This window comes from Lycium barbarum, chromosome 10, assembly GCF_019175385.1.
Source record: "Lycium barbarum isolate Lr01 chromosome 10, ASM1917538v2, whole genome shotgun sequence".
In the NCBI taxonomy this organism is placed as follows: domain Eukaryota; kingdom Viridiplantae; phylum Streptophyta; class Magnoliopsida; order Solanales; family Solanaceae; genus Lycium; species Lycium barbarum.
Window position 1 is genome coordinate 5,592,702 of NC_083346.1, and position 20,254 is coordinate 5,612,955.

General features: G+C 35.5%; 3 protein-coding genes across 3 annotated transcripts; 1 reads left to right on the top strand and 2 right to left on the bottom strand.

The window, feature by feature from the left end:
- Positions 1-3,772: 3,772 nt before the first annotated feature.
- Positions 3,773-5,504, bottom strand: LOC132612638 (RING-H2 finger protein ATL52-like). The gene has a single exon (XM_060326753.1). It carries the CDS (start codon positions 5,197-5,199, stop codon positions 3,979-3,981), a length of 1,221 nt encoding a protein of 406 aa, XP_060182736.1. The 5' UTR covers positions 5,200-5,504; the 3' UTR covers positions 3,773-3,978.
- A 4,175-nt stretch (positions 5,505-9,679) lies between these two features.
- LOC132612643 (uncharacterized) lies at positions 9,680-10,282 on the top strand. Its single transcript, XM_060326758.1, has one exon. It carries the CDS (start codon positions 9,680-9,682, stop codon positions 10,280-10,282), a length of 603 nt encoding a protein of 200 aa, XP_060182741.1.
- Positions 10,283-10,469: 187 nt separating this feature from the next.
- On the bottom strand, positions 10,470-19,120 carry LOC132612644 (ATP-dependent RNA helicase DEAH11, chloroplastic-like). Its single transcript, XM_060326759.1, is given in 8 exon segments — positions 10,470-11,271; positions 11,274-12,098; positions 13,090-13,167; positions 15,417-15,632; positions 16,561-17,165; positions 17,257-17,417; positions 17,420-18,067; positions 19,109-19,120. Coding segments are annotated over 8 exon segments (2,949 nt in total). The 3' UTR covers positions 10,470-10,867.
- Positions 19,121-20,254: the final 1,134 nt, after the last annotated feature.

Consider the following 20,254-nt stretch of genomic DNA (forward strand, 5'->3'; position numbering starts at 1 on the left):
GAACATGGAAGAAAATAAGTTCGAATACAAATAAGCTTCAGACATTGTTTGTATGTTTCTTTCAAAGAAAGAAGATGACCAACATTTGACGCCAGCTTTAAACCGTGACTTTTAGGTAAAATTGAACACCCTTTACCTCTAAGATATCTACCTCAATTATTTTAAGGGTGTTCAAAATTTAATTTATATCCAATTAACTATAATATCTAACCTATATACTAGTATCATTTTCCAGTCAAGGGTGTGCAGGTGACCACCCTGGCCATGACTGGCTTCCCCGCTGCTTAAAAGTAGATGATCGAGTTGTTAAGTTGTTAGTGGCGGTTCACGAGTGAGTTGAAAATGGTTCTAGGGTCTACTGTTTAGGATTTAACAAAGGATCCGCCTCTGGACAGTAGGCAGACAAGTGAGGGGATATCCATAGAGGCAACATATATTATTTCATCTGATTTAATCAGTAATTGTTTTATTAATTAGTTTTGCTTCACACCTTTGCATTGGAATTGCTATATAGTAAAACAACCATTTTGCACTAAAGCCTTGTATTAAAAACAAGGAAACTGATTTAATGTCAAGTCAACTATGTAGTAGTAGTTTGAAAAAAATGAAATATTTTTAGCTTGAGTGTTAAGAGTTTGAAGTTCCCTTTCCAAAAAAAGAAAAAAAATATGTGAGTATTCATACACACAAAAAAAAAAAAAAAAAAAAAAATGCGTGTGATCCACAAACTATATCTTTTTCTTTTATCAAGGTTCGGCCAATTCATATGTTTTCACAAATAATTGAAATTTAGTATCAGATATGTATCATCAATTTTCGATAACTTATAAAGTTCTAAAGCAATCAATCAATAATATAGAAAAGTTTGAAAGGGCAAATATGAATTTATCTTCCAAATCTAGAGATAGAGGGTTATCTAGGATATCAAAGATGGAATCGCCACCATATAATTGAAATCTTGAGTACAAATGAAAAAAGAAAATTATAAATTCTACTACACAAATTGTTTAGGAACCCAATTTTTTTTAGTATGAGTGTCAAAGGGGAATGGAAACTAATTTTGATTCAAGGGGTTGGGTTAGGGGGGCTTGTCGGGTGGGCTGAATCGGCCCCTAGCCAGGTCTTAGTGGGATACTCATTAGGGGGTCGAGTTAGAAGCTTCGATGGCCAGTTTATTTTTCTTTTTTTTTATTAGATATTTAAATATTTAAACACATACAACTTGATGAATTCGAATACTGAAAGTCTTTAATTTTATTAAATATAACTTTGAGTCGTTTTGGCCAACAGTCAAATTTTAATTACTAATGTTCATTTAAAATAAAGTAAACGATTCTAGTAGGCATAGTTTCAAAGTAAATCAACTCAAATTGTACTTAAGATATCAAGATTTAAACTTTATTCCTTATTACTATTTAGTAACATATTTTGGGCAAATCATAAATAAAGGGAACAAACTCATGTTAGTTTTATGTAGAAAAATAAGATACAAAGTTTTAAAACACTTTTAGTCCCATGGAATTGGAATTATCCCATGTTTGGTTGGTGGGATGGACAAGATGAGATGGAATTATTAGTCTCATGGGATTGGAATTATCCCATGTTTGGTTGGTGGGATAACTGCATTGGTATCCTACCCAATCCCATTTATATGGGATAAAAAGTGGAATGAGTTATCCGATGTAGAAGGTGGAATAAGTTATCTCACTCAATCTCATCTACATGGAATAACTTAACCCTCCCACCAAACGACCCTACATTTACCAAGAAAAGTGAGAAAAATTCAATCAAATTAAACATGCCCCTACAAATGTTACTGCCATCTTCATAAAAAACAAATGAATCCTTTAGTCATATCACAAATAAATAAATTAGAACTTTCTATTGATTGCTTATGACATATTTCACGTGGTATTGATAGCTATTTCTCTTATTTTATTAAATCATTTAAATTGATACTAATTTTTTGGTTCTGGAAAATTAGATTTGGCTAAATGACAAAGGATTCAGGTTTATAGATTATTTTATTAGACAATTTGAAGGATCTTGCTTAGGGTGGGAGGCATAGGATAGCTTTTTTTGTTTTATTTGTTCACTTTTCAAAAATCTAATGTACTCATTTGCTGGGAAAATGCCTCGGAGAACCCATATATTCACCCAGGGAACTGCCCTGAAGTACCTTGTATTTGAAAGTTGTTCGTAACAAGACTCGGGATGACGGAATGCATGGATAGGATAATTTAGATTTATATTTCCGAATTTTTTATTTTTGGACTGTAATAATTTTTGACATTTTTAACTCTTTCTGTGTTCTTTTGTGTGTACGCCTTTTTTGTGTTTTGTCACAACCGAGTTAGTCTTAAAAGCAGTTTAAATTCAATGTAAGTGACTATGTTATGAGACTAGATCCGAGGGTGCCTAACACCTTCCCTAGTCAACTAAATCTCCTAATCTGAATTTTTAGTTGCTTACCATTAAAGGAATCAACTTGTTATTTGAAAGGGTATTTTGTTTTCAAATGTCGGCACACTGCAACCCAATGCTAAGTGACGATTCCGATTTTGAAACCGTTTTCCAATATCAGTTTCGTCACTTTCAAAATTGAAAACCCTTTGTACTTAGAGAAATACCATATTTCATCTCATTTTCGTATAAAAAGGTAAAAAGGTAGAAAAAAGGGTGTGAAAATATCAAAGGAGCGAGATTAGGCTAAAGTTGGACATGTTAAAACGGGTAACTCAATAAGGGCAATTTGCAGGATTGGCATTCGCTGGGGGTGGTCTTTAATTTTTACCCCTCAAAATGGTGGTCTTTAAATTTTGCCCTTCAGGCAGAAATTCTGCCTTTGCATGGACAGATTTGCAAGGCAGAATTTGAGGAAGAATTTTGCAAATTCTGCCTTGCGATTTTTTTTTTTTACTGAATTGGGATTCGAATCCACAATTTCGAGGTGTTAGGCAAAGAGAAAAACTTAAAGACCACCAATTAGAAGGACAAAAATTAATGACCACCCCCAAAGGAAGGCCAATCCGTGCAAAAAAAAGATTCAATAAAAGGGTTGTGTCATAGCCCATCCAAATTTAGTTGGGTCAAGCTGCACCACTCATTTTGGGCTAAATAATGATGCACAACATAACTTGCTCAATTCATGACTTTGCCAGCTATTTGGAACCCATTACTTTAATTAAACGGGTTAGCTAATTGGGCCATGGACAATGATATCATTTGGGCTCACAACATGGGCTACTTTCAACGATCCTAACACTTCACTTAGCGGGGCGCTTCCAACTTTTATTTCTTTGCTTAGCAATATGCTTTGCTTCTGTGTCCCAATTTATGTATACTCTTTTGACATTGAGATGTTTCAGCATAATACTCTTATGTTTCTATCAATTTTACAATTTTCAAGAAATTTAAATGCATCTAGAGATACATATTTTAAACGTTGTATTTTCTCTATCAATGGATAAAAGATTTTACTCATTGATAAAACTAATAGTGTAAAAGTTATACAATTTAAGTTTTCAGACTCTACTTCATTCTTCCAAAAAACTATGTTGTGATTGCGATTTGACAATCACAATATTTATCACGAATAACAATTGCTCCAAAGAATTACGCACTTCATCCAACATTTGGTGAAATTCATGCATCAAATTGATAGTCTCGTTACATGTAAAGCTACATGTCACGTACGCATTGGATTGTTGTTAACACCGGGTATGCATAAATATTTCCTGTCTGTTGCTACATTATTCATCACGACATTGACTTAATAAACTCAAACATCCTTTTAGAAAGAAGGAATATGCAACATTTAGTAGCTTGTGCAACCAGTGAATTATAGCACAATTCAGTTGTTTCCAAGTCCTTTATGTGGAACATTACTTTTACACTTATATTTTCATACACGGTTCAAATAAATATAGGAAAATGTTGAACCCCAGTTGAAGAATCAAGAACCAAAATGAAATGTTCTTACATTGTTTGTCTTAGATCTTGAATCTTGCTAGTTGTGGGCAATGAACACTTTCCACTAGTAGAAAAAGACCTCTTCATACTAATAGGAACTTTTTGCAGTGAACGTCCAAAGGAAGAACTCTTCATTGATTTATACAAACTTGAACTTCTATCTCCTCTCTTTGAACTCGAACACCCTTCAATTGTTCCTGAATTCATCTCATTCATCGCGAGGTGAATCTCTTGAGCAGCAGAAGAATCCATTGAGACCGATCTTCGTGCTGGCTGAAGTTCATTGTTGATCACTTTCACTCTATGCTCAGCTAAATCGCTAAAAACACGAACCCCTTTCTTCCTTCCATCAAGAACACGTGGAATTTTCATCAATAGGTCCATAGTTCTCTCCTCCTCGTTTGACAAGGCATCAAGATTTTCAACTCCACGCCTCATTTCATCATTTCCCTCTTCATCCAATTCAAGATTTTCCAGTTGATCAACATTATGCCTTCCATTATTCTCCGATTGATTGACTTCATTTGGACTAGAGTCATCACCTATATTTGTGATTGATACAACTTCCACAAAATTGCTCAATTGTGGGATATTATCCATATTGGAAACTATAGGAGCGCGACACAACGGGCAATTCTTGTGTGACCTTAACCAAGTATCAATACAAGGGATATGGAAAGCATGACTACATTTAGGCAACAACCTTAAACTCTCATCTTCCTCAAACTCAGTCAAACAAACAGAACAATCAGTCCCTTCAATCAAATATTCATCTTTCTTGTACTTAAACACTGAAATTGAATCAATGACATCTTGTGAAAGTCCAATAGTACGTATGTACCAAATTGGATGATCCATAACTGGCCCATGATTTTCATCTATAACAAAATCGTCTCTATTTTCATCCAATTGTGAAAGATTTCTCCTATTTCTTGAATTGGACCTCTTCCTCTTAAGTATAACCATGTAACAAATGAACACAAAAACAGCTCCAAGAACACAAAGCATTAAGATAAAATAAAAGGGCATATGATATTTTTCACTTGTAGCACCAGGTATAGGAGGAGGAGGAGGAGGAGGAAGGGTAAAGAAAGGGTCATCATTAGGAACAGATTCAACACAATGATCATCAGGACAATCATCACTTGTATCTGGAACAAATGGAGGGTTTTCTAATGGAATGGGTTTGAATATAACTTCTAGCATCTTTCTATTGAAAAAAGCCATCAAATAAAACAGAACGAAGAAAACAATACCTTTTAAGGTAACAAGAAACCAAGAATATGATGTCCCTTTTCTTGGATTCCACAATACCTTAAAATTTTCAAGAAACTATGAAAAATGGTAATCTTTTTTCTTGGATATTCAGGGAAGATGGAAAAAACAAGAAAAAATTGGAACCTTTTTCTTGATTTGTTTTTTCCCACTCTGCTACATCTCATGTACACTGATATTTGCTAAGATTTTCCCTTGGTTTTGGCTAGGAACCTAGGATGAAGGGATAAGGGGAAATTTACTAGAAATTTCCTTGTTTTGGAGTTTTTGTGACAAGTCAATGAGGACTTTTACGTGTTATACGCGTTAATAAAAATTGTGGGGCCTTACATGACACAAAAGTCCAAGAGACGACTAAAGTGGAAAAACAACAAAATTGATTGAGGTTTTTTTGTGTATATCTTCTTACACAACGCTAGTGTTACTTCATGGAATGAGCTAATATCCAAAGGAAGCTTGTGAGATACCATAATCCCATTAGGAAACTAGTAAAGTGAAATTGAGCTTAACTTCTATATATTGTAGTGCAAAAAATTATATTAATTGGTTATTTATAAGGTAATTGTAGATAACTAATTAAATAAGTAAAATTGGTGACTTGAAAAATAAAGTAAGAAACATGCTATAACAAGTGAAACAAAACTTTAAATTTCTCTACACTATCAAAGGTCATTTGATTCACTTACTAATCATGCGGGGATTATAATACAGAGATTGTTTCTATGAGGATTAACAATACGGAGACCGTTATGCGATGGTTAACAATAAAGGGAATGTTATAGGTGAATTATTTACTTTAAAAGGTAAATTTTTGTCTTTAAATAACTTAATCCTCATATTATTAATACAAGTACTTTTATTCAATATTCTATCATGCATAAATAATAGTACATAGTTTCCCCATTACATAATGTGGTTATTATTTAATAGCGCCAACCAAACATGACATCAGAATTATACGACGATTATATATACTTATGCGACTTGGTACACTGTACTTCTTACACTAACTCCTAACAAGCTAACGCAAAATTTTGAGCAAGTGGCATGGACTCATTTTCATAGCTTGACTTATATGTAGAATTAGATCTGAGATTGTAGTGGCTCTAAAACTATCTTTTGTTTCAACTTGATATTTATTTTGCATTATATTCAACTAATGTCGGTTTATCATGTATACATCTTTTTTTCTTCTAAAAAGATAATATGTGAAATTAGTTATTATTTCGACAAAATGAAGTAGCATCACCTATTAGGAAGCTAAAATATGAGTGAAATGTTAAAAGGTCCTATGGGATGTCAAGGTGTGTCACGAGGTTGAGATTAACCGAGAAAAGAATCGGTCTTTTTATTTATATAAAATCAAAACAGTTACGTACTGTAACAAATAATACTTGGAGTATGGCAGATTATCAACTTTATTTCTTTTTAATTTTAGGCCAAACCCATCAACAAACACATGTGATCATCCACTTCTTTCATCCACTTCTTTCACTTGAGCACTTAAAAGTGGCCCTTGTTCCATTTAGACACTTCAGGTGGGTCATTCCTATTCCACTTAGACACTTTTTGCACCGTTATCGGAGCAAAACCAACACCAGTCGTCTCCTACGTGGATTAAGTAGCCAATTAAATTGTGTCAACTCATTTAAATTGTGTCAACTCAATTAAATTGTATCAACTCATTTTAATTGTAAATTAACTAATTTGTAAATTCGTGGAGTTTTGACCGTTAAAAATTGGGGCTTTTGGGTTGGTTGGATGTGCAATGAGGTGGCGCCCCCTTTGGTATTGGTTTTGCTCTGATAACGGTGTAAAAAATGTCTAAGTGGAATAGGAATGACCCACCTGAAGTGTTTAAATGGAACAAGGTTCACTTTAGGTTCTCAAGTAAAAGAAGTAGACGACCACAAGAGTCTGTCGATGGGTTTGACCTTAATTTTAACCATGGATAACTTCTCCGAAGTTCCGAAGTGTTCAAAGCTTTAATTAACCTCACGTTTAAGGACGACAAAGTAGGTATCCTTTCTTAATTTTAAAATAAATTCTTGGACTCTAGCAGGTTATCAAACTTTTTCTTTTCTTTTTAGGCATGGATAATTAACTTGCCTAAACTCTGAAATGTTCAAAGCTTCCAACCTAGATATATCTCATTTATGGACTACAAAGGAGGTACCGTTGCTACTCAACTCAAAATATTTTACTTTTTAGTTAATTAGTTTTAGAGAAAATGAAAATCATGTTACTTTGACTAGTCGATAACGTTATCTGACAAGTTTACCGACGATGCAAATTTCGACAAACGTTCCATTGAAAATTAGCAATTTTCTGGTAGTTAAACCTTGACATATCATCACAAATACTACATGCATTTGAAGAGTCCCGCATCATATGAACAGGGATGTGTAAGGTTGTGCATTAGATTTTTCTGTTCGGTTTTACGTTATTCGGTTTCTAAAAAGTTCAATCAAATTCGAACCAAAATAAGTTTTGTTTGGTTCGGTTATTTTCTTTTCAGTTCGATTTTTCTTGATTTGGTTATTCGGTTGCGTCATATGAGCTAATTAACATAATCAAATAGTTATATTTGAATGACAAAAAAATATATAATAGATAATGAGAACTAATCATATCAAATTTCTTAAATATGTTTTTTAATCTAACCACGGGTAAACCTTTAAAAACACAATATTTAAAAGTATATAAATTCGTGTTTATAACCTGAAGATTGAGAATAAGTCATTTTATATCCTAATAGAAACCCGTCACTAAGTAAGAAAAGATTAAAAGTGGTAAATCACTCAAACTCAAACTCCCTTAAGTAATAATTCGATTTTTTTGATTTTTATTTTTCTAAATCCGAAACCGAATCAAAAAAATCAAACTTTTTAATTCTCAATCCGAAACCAAACCAAAAAATCGAAAAACCAATCCAAATTAAAATTCGGTTTGGTTCGATTTGGTTTTTCGGTTTAATCTGAATAATGCACATCCCTAGGGATGTGTGGTCTCCGGACGGATTTGGGAAATCCTCCCTTCATGAACTAGCTTTTTGAATTGAGTTATGCCCATGATTTATTTCTTTACGTGATATCAAAGCAGGACCCATTAAAATTATAGTGGACCGATTTTTTATGTGCATCATCAGGCACCCTAATCATCACTTATTAATAAATTATAAACCAAGAATTATTCAAGTGAATATTTCTTTTTTTTTAATCGGTTCAAAAATATATATACTTTTATAGTTGGTAATATTTTTTTAAAAATTATTTTACCTTAAAGTGAAAATATAAGAGATGTTGGTGGCCTTAGCTTGTGTGACACAATTAGTCTCATTGCCCGTAAGGTGTTACTGCTCTATTTTGTTTAATCATTTTATATAATGCGAGTACTTAATACTTATTAGAATCAAATATTGTTTCTACAATATTTCAGAACCTAACTATTGAAGATTCTTATTAAATATGAGCTTATTTGCATATATTCTTAGGTAATGACTTTACTCTTCAACTATTGATTGTCCTTCAACGCTCTAACAGAAATGGAAAAAATTAATTAATTGCAAGATAAGTTGCATACTTTATTAACTTCAAGCCGAAATTAAATATGTTGGTTAATTCCTCATCAACAATGTGAAAGTTTCAACCAACTGAGTTACTACATCCGTACAATTAATCAACTCAATGTTATAAACTTCAAGAAAGTTACAAATACGAGAACTTAATTTCTGTCACTCCTTTGTACTCATTTTCTTTTTTCCGTTTTCTTCATAATTCCATATCTTTTTATATCATTCGAAATTCTGAAAGGTCATTACCTGATATCTTGAAATAACCATTTTCTTGCCCTTGCCTCTAAAATAACTATCCCATATGTGTGTTTGATCAACAACATGATTTTATATCTTTGTTCTTTCTTAAACCTTGTGTTTAAAGGTTGTGGTTAACAGATAATTAACTTAAAATGAACACTTCTTAATTAGAAGCTTGATCTTTCTTTAACTAAGGACAAATGGAGGAGCAAATAGAATCTATTTTTCCTTCAAAAGCAAATATAATATATTGACTTTAATTTTATGTATGTATTATATCTTTAGTTATATTCAGACGCAAAGAATTTCTCCCCACACCCCACCCACCAACCCCTTTCTTTATTCTTACACGCATCATATATTAAATACTACTATATGTTAGAAAACTAAAACGTTCTCCAACCAACCAGATTGTGCCTCTTAACCAGAAATTGGGCCCCACCAATCCTATCAACCAATCAGAAATCTTAATCTTATGGCCTTTCTTTTTCACTTTCTTGATCATTTTGACAATCCCCTATATCCAACAACAACCATCTACCAACTTCCCTTTCATCCCTTTCTTGATTTATTGACATATAATTTTGCAAAAATAACCAAAATCAAGAAGTTGGGATGATGGCTAGTTGGTTGATGAATAACCAGAAGTTAAGTCCTATGGGGTTGATGATCAAAGATGAGATGAATATGAGTTATGTATTTGGCCAAAAACAAAAAACTAGTAGTATTGATCTTATGCAGAATTGTGACTTGCCTCCACCTTTGAAGGTATTTTCTGGTCCAGATAAGTCGGTGCTATCACCGATGAATGATAACGTGTGGAGGAGGATGGAGGAGGAACACGAGGGGGTGAATATCGAGCTTAAACAAGAAGAGGGGAGTGATAGATTAGAGCTTTTAAAGGCGTTGAGACGATCACAAACACGAGCAAGAGAGGCAGAGAGGAAGTACCTTGCATTGCATAAGGAGAAGGAAGCTCTTTCGAATTTGATGCTTGAAGAATCAGCGCGATCGATTGCTTATAAGAACTGGATTAAAGTTCTTGAGTTACAAATCCTGCAGTTAAAAACACAAAAGCAACAGCAGCAGCAACAACATGAACATGTTGAAACATGGCATAGGACAAAAGAAGATGAAAATGGTACAAATGGTATAACATGGTTTATGGCAATTGCTTTTTGTTTAGGCATAGCTGCAATTGGCTGCAGATACCTGCTTTGATTGTCTAACAGGCTTCTAGATTGGCACATCATACTCTAGGCGAATCTCACATCAGAATAGGAAAGAAAAGCAAAGAAATTTATAAGGTATAACACAAATTCACATGGTACGCGCGCTTTTGGGCTCAATGATGGTGTTGCCCGAGGGACAAATCCATGAGACCTGTTGGGCCAAAATGGACAATATGTGTCGTGGGCTTGAGCTGTGACAGATTGATTTTCTTTCCCCTTTTGTTTTTTTTTTTTTAATTAATATTCTGAATTGTTTTTCCTTCTCTCACACAAATGAGATGTGCATAGTAACACTTTGTTTTGCAGTTGATATTATAGTACTATGATGTTGGAAAAAACAGAATTAACCAAATTCCACAAATGAGACAGAAACTTTATACTATTGTAATATGGCCAATTTAACTATTCACAAGCAACATCAAAGGTTCTGAAGACAGACAAATATATGGATGTCTCTGTGTGTGTATACATACAGGAGCAAATAGCAGGGACACATAAGAGGGGGTCTACTATATAAACATAGATATGTACAGACATAAAAGCACAAATATATACATGAATGCGCTTACATAAACTATGATTCCCTATTTTCCCATGTAATGGAGCGGTGAACAGACCTCAAATGGTCATAGCAATTATCACTGCTGTCGAAGAACCGCGAACAAGCCCAGCAAACATGTTTCCCGCACCTACACTCGATATGATTGCAGCCATCCACCTTCTCGATTGTAAAGCTGCACACCGGACATTTCTTTACATTGTCTTTCCCCTTGGACCATTCCATTAGAGAGGAATCCGGATTGCCTTTGAACTCCTTGTACGTCTCACATGAGTACGGATGATACTCCAGGTGGCATCTCGTACACGTCTCCACGTAGCATGCACCACAGACAAATGGCGGTGAACCAACCATATTGGAATCTGCAACACAATAAACTGAAGGGCAGTCTGGTGAGGGACAAAAGCGATAACTACCCCGTTGGCTGCCACAAAAGCTCCCAAAGAAGCCCTGAAAAGTTCTTCCAACTTCTCACTCGACAATAGAGACTTCAAGTCAGCGAGCAAAATGGGTTCCCGGCAACCTTGATGCATACAACACAAGGGGAAACCTTCCCGGCTTTTGATTGCGGACTTGCATTGCTCTAGCAAACATGACCGACAGAACGCATGGACACAAGCTTCAAGTCTATAAGGATCCTCCAAATCACACAAGCAAACAGGACAGTCCGCCTCATCTCCCGTCGTTTGAGTTGGAAAACTTCTTTGAGCAATTTCGCAGATTATTTCCTCAACTTTTTGCTTCAAGTTTTTAGTACCATTGATACAGATGCAATGACGCTTTGTGTTCAGAGAGAATTCTGCTCCAGGCACCTTTTCTTTAAGCGCACTAAGATCTGGTCCAAACGTCTGAACAACTCTTTTCATCAGGTCAGGAGGCAAAAGTCGTCCACGAAGATGCACTTCAAGTTGTTTACTTTCATGTAATGCCAGAAGGGAATCAATAAATCTCTGCTGAGCCATATTTACAACATTGTCTGAAGAACCAAAGATTCTTACAAGCAAGTTATGCTTGTCAAAGAGAATACAAGTTCCTGTTTCCTTCTGAATCATGTTCATAATGTTACTTCCTTCTCGAGAGAACAGAAGTTGAACAATAGTCGGAGTAATGTCCACGTGATCTACAATCTTTCCTTTCATAAGTTGCTCCAAGGACCTTCTCGTCTCTACCACAACTTTGGTGGCAGTGGCAGATATCTTAACTATATAGGAACCGTTATCATTTCTCTCTAACTTGCACTCCACATCTGCAAAAACAATCACAGGTTCAGTTTAAAACCAAATTCAGCACTTCCTAGTTTGACACAGAAATAGCCAGTAGACTCCAGTAAATGATGAATAAATAAAGGGGTTCTTTCATTTTTGGCCCCTCGGCCAAAATTAATTACTGCCGCTAGCCAAAATATACAAAACTTACACATTAATTATGTATATTATATGTGTATTATAATTGTGCGTATACAATATGTATATTTATAAGTAATATACAAAAGCTATACATTTGCTGGGCTGCGAGGACTTCCCCAAAAACTACCCAACGTGGTCGTTCGCCAAAATTCAAAAGTGAACAGGAACGATGTAGTTGCACAGACTTCATTTTTTTGCGCGGATTGCCCTTCTTTTGGGGTGGTCTTTAAATTTTGCCCCTCATATTTGTGGTCTTTAAATTATGCCCCTCATATTGCTGGTCTTTAATTTTTGCCCTTCGCATTGCAACTCTGAGCGTTCACGCAGAAATCATGAGGTTCTGAGTTCGAACCCCCGTTCAAGCATAAATTAAAAAAAAAATTGCAAGGCAAGGTTTGGGTCGCGTGTATGACGGATCCGGCATACTCTTGTTAAGGAATTACCAAATTTATGCCGGACCCGGCATACTCATGCCTTATGGGCAAACTTGGCATAAGTATGCCGGATCGGGCATAACTTTGGTAATTCCTTAACAAGTTTATGCCGGTGGGGCATACTTTTAATGGGCAAATTTTTATGCCGGACCCGACATAAAGTTGTGAAGGAATTACCAAAGTTATGCCGGACCTGGCATACTTATGCTAAGTATGCCGGGTCCGACATAACTTTGGTAATTCCTTCACAAGTGTATGCCGGTGGGGGCATAGCGAAATTTAAGCTCTGCCTTACGATTTTTTTTTTAAATTTGGGGTTCGAACCTGGAACCCATGAATTTTAGCCGAAAGAAAAATTTAAAGATTTCAAATATGAGGGGCAAAATTTAAAGATCACCCCAAAAGAAGGGCAATTCTGCAAATTGCCCCACAGACTTCCCGGTTAGCGCAACCTCGTAACCAAGCTGATCATAACCTGAGTACAGGGGTAACAAAATTAGCCCATGAAAATATGACCCGCCCAACCCGCCAAAGTTTGGGTTGGTCATTGACCCACCCATTTCAGCCCATCAAAAAGTTGGGCTAATCTGTAAAGCACAGGCAGGTTTTATACCTAGCAGGAAAATAGGGGACAACATTATTCTGGCTCATGAGTTAATAAAAGGTTATAAAAGGAAAGATATATCTCCAAGGTGTATGATTAAAATTGATCTCCAAAAAGCCTATGACTCTTTGGAATGTATATATTTGAAGCAAGTTATGACTGAAATTGGGTTTCCTGAGCAATTCATTGGATGGACTATGGAGTGTGTGCAAACAGTGAGCTATAGCTTTCTCATAAATGGTGAGCCAACTAAACCATTTGAAGCAGCCAAGGGACTTAGACAAGGGGATCCCATGTCCCCCTTTCTGTTTGCCATAGGAATGAGTATCTCAGTAGACAACTTTATGGCCTACCTGAAGTCAAGTCATTTCATTTTCACCCTAGATGTGCTAAACTCAACATTAGCCATCTATGCTTTGCGGATGACTTACTTCTATTTGCCAGGGGTGATGCAAAATCTGTCATTACTTTACACCAGTGTTTCACTGAGTTTTCTTAGAGTTCAGGACTGCAAGCCAATCTTGGCAAAAGTGCTGTCTATTTTGGTGGACTGACGACACTAGAACAGAACAAGATATTGCAACACCTAGGATATAGTTATGGGGAACTTCCATTTAAGTGCTTAGGAGTACCACTTGCAACTAAGAAGATCTCTTTACTCCAATGGCAACCCCTCGTGGACAAGATCACTTCTAGAATCTCATCATGGACTGCAAAGCACTTGTCCTATGCAGGCAGGGCTCAACTAATCCAGTCAATTCTCTTTGGGATTCAATCATACTGGGCTCAACTCTTCTCCATTCCAGCCAAGATCCTATACCTCATTGATGCTCACTGCAGGAGCTTTTTATGGTCATGGACTGGAACCATTACCAAAAGGGCACTGGTAGCATGGGAGTCTGTGTGTACTCCAAAATGTACGGGTGGGCTTAATCTCACTAATGTTGTTTTGTGGAATAAGGCAGCTTTAACTAAGACATTTTGGGACATAGCTCACAAACAGGATAAGCTATGGATTCGATGGGTTCATATCTACTATGTCAAAGATCAGTTGATAGACGATATCCAGGTGCCAAAACAGGCATGCTGGTTACTAAGGAAGATCTTTGAGTGTAAAGATGGGGTTCATCAACTGCAGAACATCAGTAGCGGGAAAAGCTTGATACAACAGATATATTATCAGTTAATGCCTCCTCTACTTAGAGTTCCATGGAAAGCTATCATGTATAAGAATGCAGCAAGACCTAAAGCAAGATTCACTACCTGGTTGCTCATGCTAGGAAGGATGACAACCTCTGATAGATTGATGAAATGGGGAGTTCAAGTAGATTCGGAGTGTGGATTATGCCATCAGCGTGCTGAGTCTAAGGAGCACTTGTATGTGCACTGTGAATATACTAGGAATATATAGAGTAAAATGGAGCACTGGATGGGACTGCTGCCCTGCATATTTGCAACTTGGGAGCAGCACATTACATGGATGATTGCAAACTCAAAGGGAAACTCTCAACGTGCAGAAGTTTTCAGAATGATTTACTCTGAGACTGTGTATGGCATATGGATGGAACGAAATAGACGAATCTTTGAGAAAAGGAGCCAGGAATGGAATATTGTTGCAAAGGAGATTGCCTATGTCACCTGTGTTCGAGCCCCAACCAGAATTAGGCCCCTAGTACTTAGTTTCAAATTTTAGCTTCTGGCTCAAGTGTTTATTTAGAACGGCAAGTTGTATGTAGCTATGCCCAGCTTTGTTATTAAGGACTCACTTTGGTGATTAATATAAAAACTTAGTTACCAAAAAAAAAGTTGGGCTGATATATAGCCCAAGTTGATCCATGAGAAATCTTGTCAAAATATTTTCAAAAAGACAGTTTTTATTTGATATGTTCTATACAGCCAATAGCCATAATAAAGGGATTTTTTTTAATTAGGTGCTACAAAATTTATAAAAGAACAAACAAAGAAATAAAAACTTAGTAAGAATTGAGGGATTAAGTTATGACTTACTTTTTAGCCCATTTCAGCCCAAGTGACTTTTGCGTAACTCGGCCTATTTTGACCCGCCCAAATTCAGCCCGACCCGCCCAAATTTAACCCAACCCGTCCGTTTGACACCTTACCTGAGTACATAGCAACATTTTCCGCAAGTGAAGAAATAATTATGTTTTTCAGTACTTCGTCATGCTCGGCATGCACTCGAGGATGCCAGCTCCAGTAACTGGCGACGATCATATTTAGCTCGTTTTTAAGGCAGGCTACTATTTCCAGTACAGTCTCCTCGCATCTCTTCATGGATTTGGCATTGATACTATTATCCCAACACCAGTTGTTCTTTTCTCCAGGCAGGGGCGGACCCACGTGTTGCCAAGTGGATTCAATTGAACCCACTTGGTCTGTAAATCTACTGTTTATGTAGGGAAAATCATCATCACATTTTAATATATGAAACCTTTTGAATCCACTAGACACAAAGCTTGGCTCTGGCGCAGCGGTCAAGTGGGTTCAAATACACCTTCAGAATGCGGGATCGAACCTCTTTAGACACGCTGCATGTTGTATTTTGTTACTTTTGGCCAATTTTCCTGCTATGCTACAAAGATCAAAGTATTGGCCAACAAAAGTCAGTTAATGTTGATTGGTGGTCAACTAGCTAGCCTTTATATTGTCTTTCTTTTTTTCCAATGTCACCTTTTATATTTTGTTTTCTTACTCAAATTCAATAAAAAATAATTATATAAAATCTATTTTACCTTAAAGAAATTAAAATTTTATAAAATGAATTTTGATACTCTCTTTTATAGTTTTTTTGCTAAAAGATGCAACTATATTTGTTGAAATTATATATAGTTTATTTTAATATAGTTAATCAGTTTATATTAGTTTTTTAGTTTACAACTTTTTTGTATCGTCTTTTGTTCGTAAATAACAAAATTGGTCATTATGAATGAATTTTGTTAAATTACATAGAGTTAATAGATTTTTTAATTCTTGTTGAAGTAAAACTCTTTTAATTAGATAGTTTTTCTTAAAAAAAAAAGTAATAGGTTCTTTGTAATTTTTTTTTCTCAAGTTGTTTTAAAAAAAATTGAGGGTTGAGTTTAAAATAAGTCTATTTTGAGATTACATTATTAACCAAAAAAGGGCGGGGGGGGGGGGGGGGGGGGGGGGGATTGTTCTGCTTAACGCTGCTTAAACTATTGGTTATCAATCCTCATTTATTACGTCGTAATTGAACCCGCTTGTGTAAAATCCTGGGTCCGCCACTGTCTCCAGGCACCATCTCCCATTCCCTGTAAACAGATAGTAAAGTAAAGAGGTCACCGTTCGGATGGCAGAATTTCACCTTACGGCGATCAGACTTTAGCTTGTCTCCTTTAGAACCGACCCTACAGAAAATGCTACTACAATTCGCCGTAACGGCAGCAAGCACAACACCTTCTTTACTCAAACATTGATCAAAGCAACTGAGGATCATTTTTCCCAACCGAGGTTCATAACCCAACTTGACCAGTTTAAGTCCTTGTGCAGTTAATTCATATGTATCGTCATCTTCTCTTTGTGTAACAGCTCCTAGCTGAACCAGATTTCGAGTGGCCATCTCAATAGCTTTGGGGCTAGGTGCATCAACAAAATCAAAATCCTGTACATTCTTGATACCTAAAGCAAGAATTCTCATCACTGCAAGACCAAGATGAACTTTGCGAATTTCAGGTTCCTGATGACGTGGCATACCCTCGAAATCACTTTGAGAGTACAGCGTATAGCATTTTCCAGGTTCAGTTCTCCGTGCACGACCAGCTCTTTGGTTCGCAGAACTTTGGCTCACACTGCATATCCTGAGAGTATTCATGCCAGTGCCAGGTTCAAACCTGCTTCAAAAAAAAAAAAAAAAAATTGTTTACACTGAGTATGTTGTTGTTAAAAAAAAAAAAAAATCATAATAAGAAAAATAAAAAAGACCTGCTTTCTTTAACCATGCCAGAATCAACAATATATTTGACACCGGGAATTGAGAGTGATGTCTCAGCAACATTTGTGGTGAATATAACCTTTCTCCTCCCTGGATAATGAAGAAACACTCTGTTTTGTTCATCATATGATAATTTGCCATGCAAAGGTAATTAGGTAAAACAACAACCAGAGATGCTTGAAACTTCTCACAAGCAAACTCAACTTCACTCTGAGATGTCAAAAAGGCTAAAATAGCTCCCTCTCCCTCACTCCTATGTATATCAGTCACCATTTTGATAACACCATAGACATAAGAGGTTCCATCAGATTCACAGGGCACATACTTAATATCAACAGGAAAAGTTCTACCGGCAACATGGAAAGTTCGACAACCAAGGAAGTAATCAGCGAGCTGGTTTGCATCGACTGTGGCAGACATAATAATAAGCCTCAGATCAATCCTCTGATCAAGTAGTTTCTTTATCAACGCTAAAATAAGATCGGTGTTTAAGCTTCTTTCATGTGCCTCGTCGACTATGATGCATGAAATCTTGGACAAAGTCTTGTAATCCATATAGTGCTGTAATAGGCAGTGACCTGTGATAAAACTTATCTTTGAATCAAACTGTTGACAGGTGATCGAATTATCGTCGTAGCACCCCTGGCTTTCCTCTCTAACTCGACTTGCTAAAGAGTTGGCAGTGAGTTTCCGAGGCTGAGTGCAAATCATAGAACCATTTCCAGCTATTCCTGAATCAGCAAGGAATTGCGCTAATGGTGTACTCTTTCCTGATCCAGTCTCTCCAAACAAAACCGTCACCTAAAACATAACCAACAAAAAAGAGGGGATAATTACATTTTTGGGCCGCTCAAAAGAATAATAGCGAGCAAATGAAATAGGTTTTTATATCAAGTATACATATGATATACATATTGTATACACAAATATATATGTAATATACATAATCAGTGTGTAAGTATTGTATATTCTGGCTAGCGCCATTCAAGTCACCAAGGATGCATACAAACAGTTACAAAAGCTCATCACTCAAAAACATCCACTGTGGAAAAGTCAATTATGAATGACTATATTTACCACCTGGAAACAACAGGATAATAACAGCTAAGCACAAGTTATAGGTCCTCTTAATCCAGTAAAGCAATTTATAACTCCTTCACCAAAATGTTCGAGTAAATTTTTTACAAAAAACAATAGAAGCTGCAAACTTTTTTCAAGATAAGTGAAAATAGCTGTGATTTCAATTGGTATATATCTATACAGAAGAAAGGAAAAACAGCATACTTTGAAAGTATCCGTGATTATTAGCAAAATGTATTGCAACGACTTGCAGAAAAAACTTAAGCTCATTAATCCCTCTTTTACACTCCCTCTGTCTCAAATTAGTTGAATTTCTAAAAATAGTTGTCTCAAATTATTCATCATTTTATAAGTTTAGGAAAAAATTAATTATTTTTTTCCATTTTACCTTTACTACTAACTAATAATTGTTTTTGAACTACAAACACCTCAATAGAGTAAATATTTAACGAAGGGAGATTATATCTTTTTATAGAAAAGAATAAAGAAGATCATATCTTAACACATAAATGAGGGAAAAATAATCAAATAAATATGTTAAACTTGAGTCTTTAAATAAACATGATAAACCGATAAGTACTTTTCAATTGACTAATTAATTTGCCAGTGTTTTAATATGTTAAAATAAGAAAATTTTCAGTTGACCTCAAATAGAGTTAATTGATATGTTACCAGGTGACAAAATATAATGAGTGTCTAGAAGAAGTTCATATACTAGCACTTGAAATTTATACAAGAATTGATTGGAGTATTATTTTTTACCTCGAGGGGCATTTGGATGTAAGATTTTCATCTATCAACTAGAATCAGCCTGCGCTTGAGTCAGTGAACTAGATCATTTAGTGAGTCTTTCGTCTGTCACGATTAAATGAAGGGTTCAAACATTATTAGTAGCATATCATCCCTCCTCCTCTGCAATGTAATAAAAAAAACCTAAGAAAAATCTGCAAGTTATTAAGTGCCGATCCACCTTTACTTAGAAATTACGAGGGGTCGTTTGGTTGGTTTGCTGGAAGATATAATTTTCACATAAAGTATAACATTTGGCTCCCATTTTTTCTTTTTCCACAAATAATATTAACATATGTTGTGCCAAAATTTATGTGTTACTTTATTATACAAAAGAAAATGTGAAATAAAAATGAGACTATTGATACTATGTGAATTAAAACAACAATGCATAACTCCTCGCTAAACCAAACGATCCCTGATTGATTGAATAAATAATTTTAACTATAGTAAGTTACTTTTACTATAGTTATTTGCTTGGCCTAACTAAATTTTGTGTGACCACAACAGCCGCCGCCTTCATGGCAAAAGACGGCAGCTATAACTCTAATCCTAGGTGAGAAGTTTTTTTATATTCGTTGTAAAGTTCTGATTAATTTATATTTTTGTTGCACAAATATCTGATATATAGGTAAAAGTTACTTACGACTGTTCATATTATTCATCTTTTAAAAAATTTGCATGTTTTTAAGGATAAAATAACAACCTTAATCATAAGAAATTTCTCTAAACTATATTTATCTCTAATAAAATATTTCAATTCTTAACACTCTCGAACTAGGGAACGTCAAACAAGGATTTACATTAGCAAAAGAAATGGACTACAATGAACTGAAGGTGTAAACGGACTGTTTACTTGTTGTCCAGCTTATTCAAGAGGAGTATATACAATATCACCCGCTTTGGGCTATAATTGAAGATTGTAAGTATCTGTTGGAACCAATAAACCATGATCAAGCATATCTAAAAGAAGGCGAACCAATGTGAACCACGATCAAGCATATCTAGAAGAAGGCGAACCAATGTGCTGATTATTTGACGAATGAAGCCCATAGAGCACGAAGAAAATCTGATAATTTGAGAGAACGCACTAATGAAAATGAAGTTTCCTCTAATGCC

What these genes read in the sequence shown, in the direction of transcription:
- LOC132612638 (XM_060326753.1), bottom strand. Translation starts at nt 5,199, where the DNA reads ATGGCTTTTTTCAATAGAAAGATGCTAGAAGTTATATTCAAACCCATT.
- LOC132612643 (XM_060326758.1), top strand. Translation starts at nt 9,680, where the DNA reads ATGGCTAGTTGGTTGATGAATAACCAGAAGTTAAGTCCTATGGGGTTG.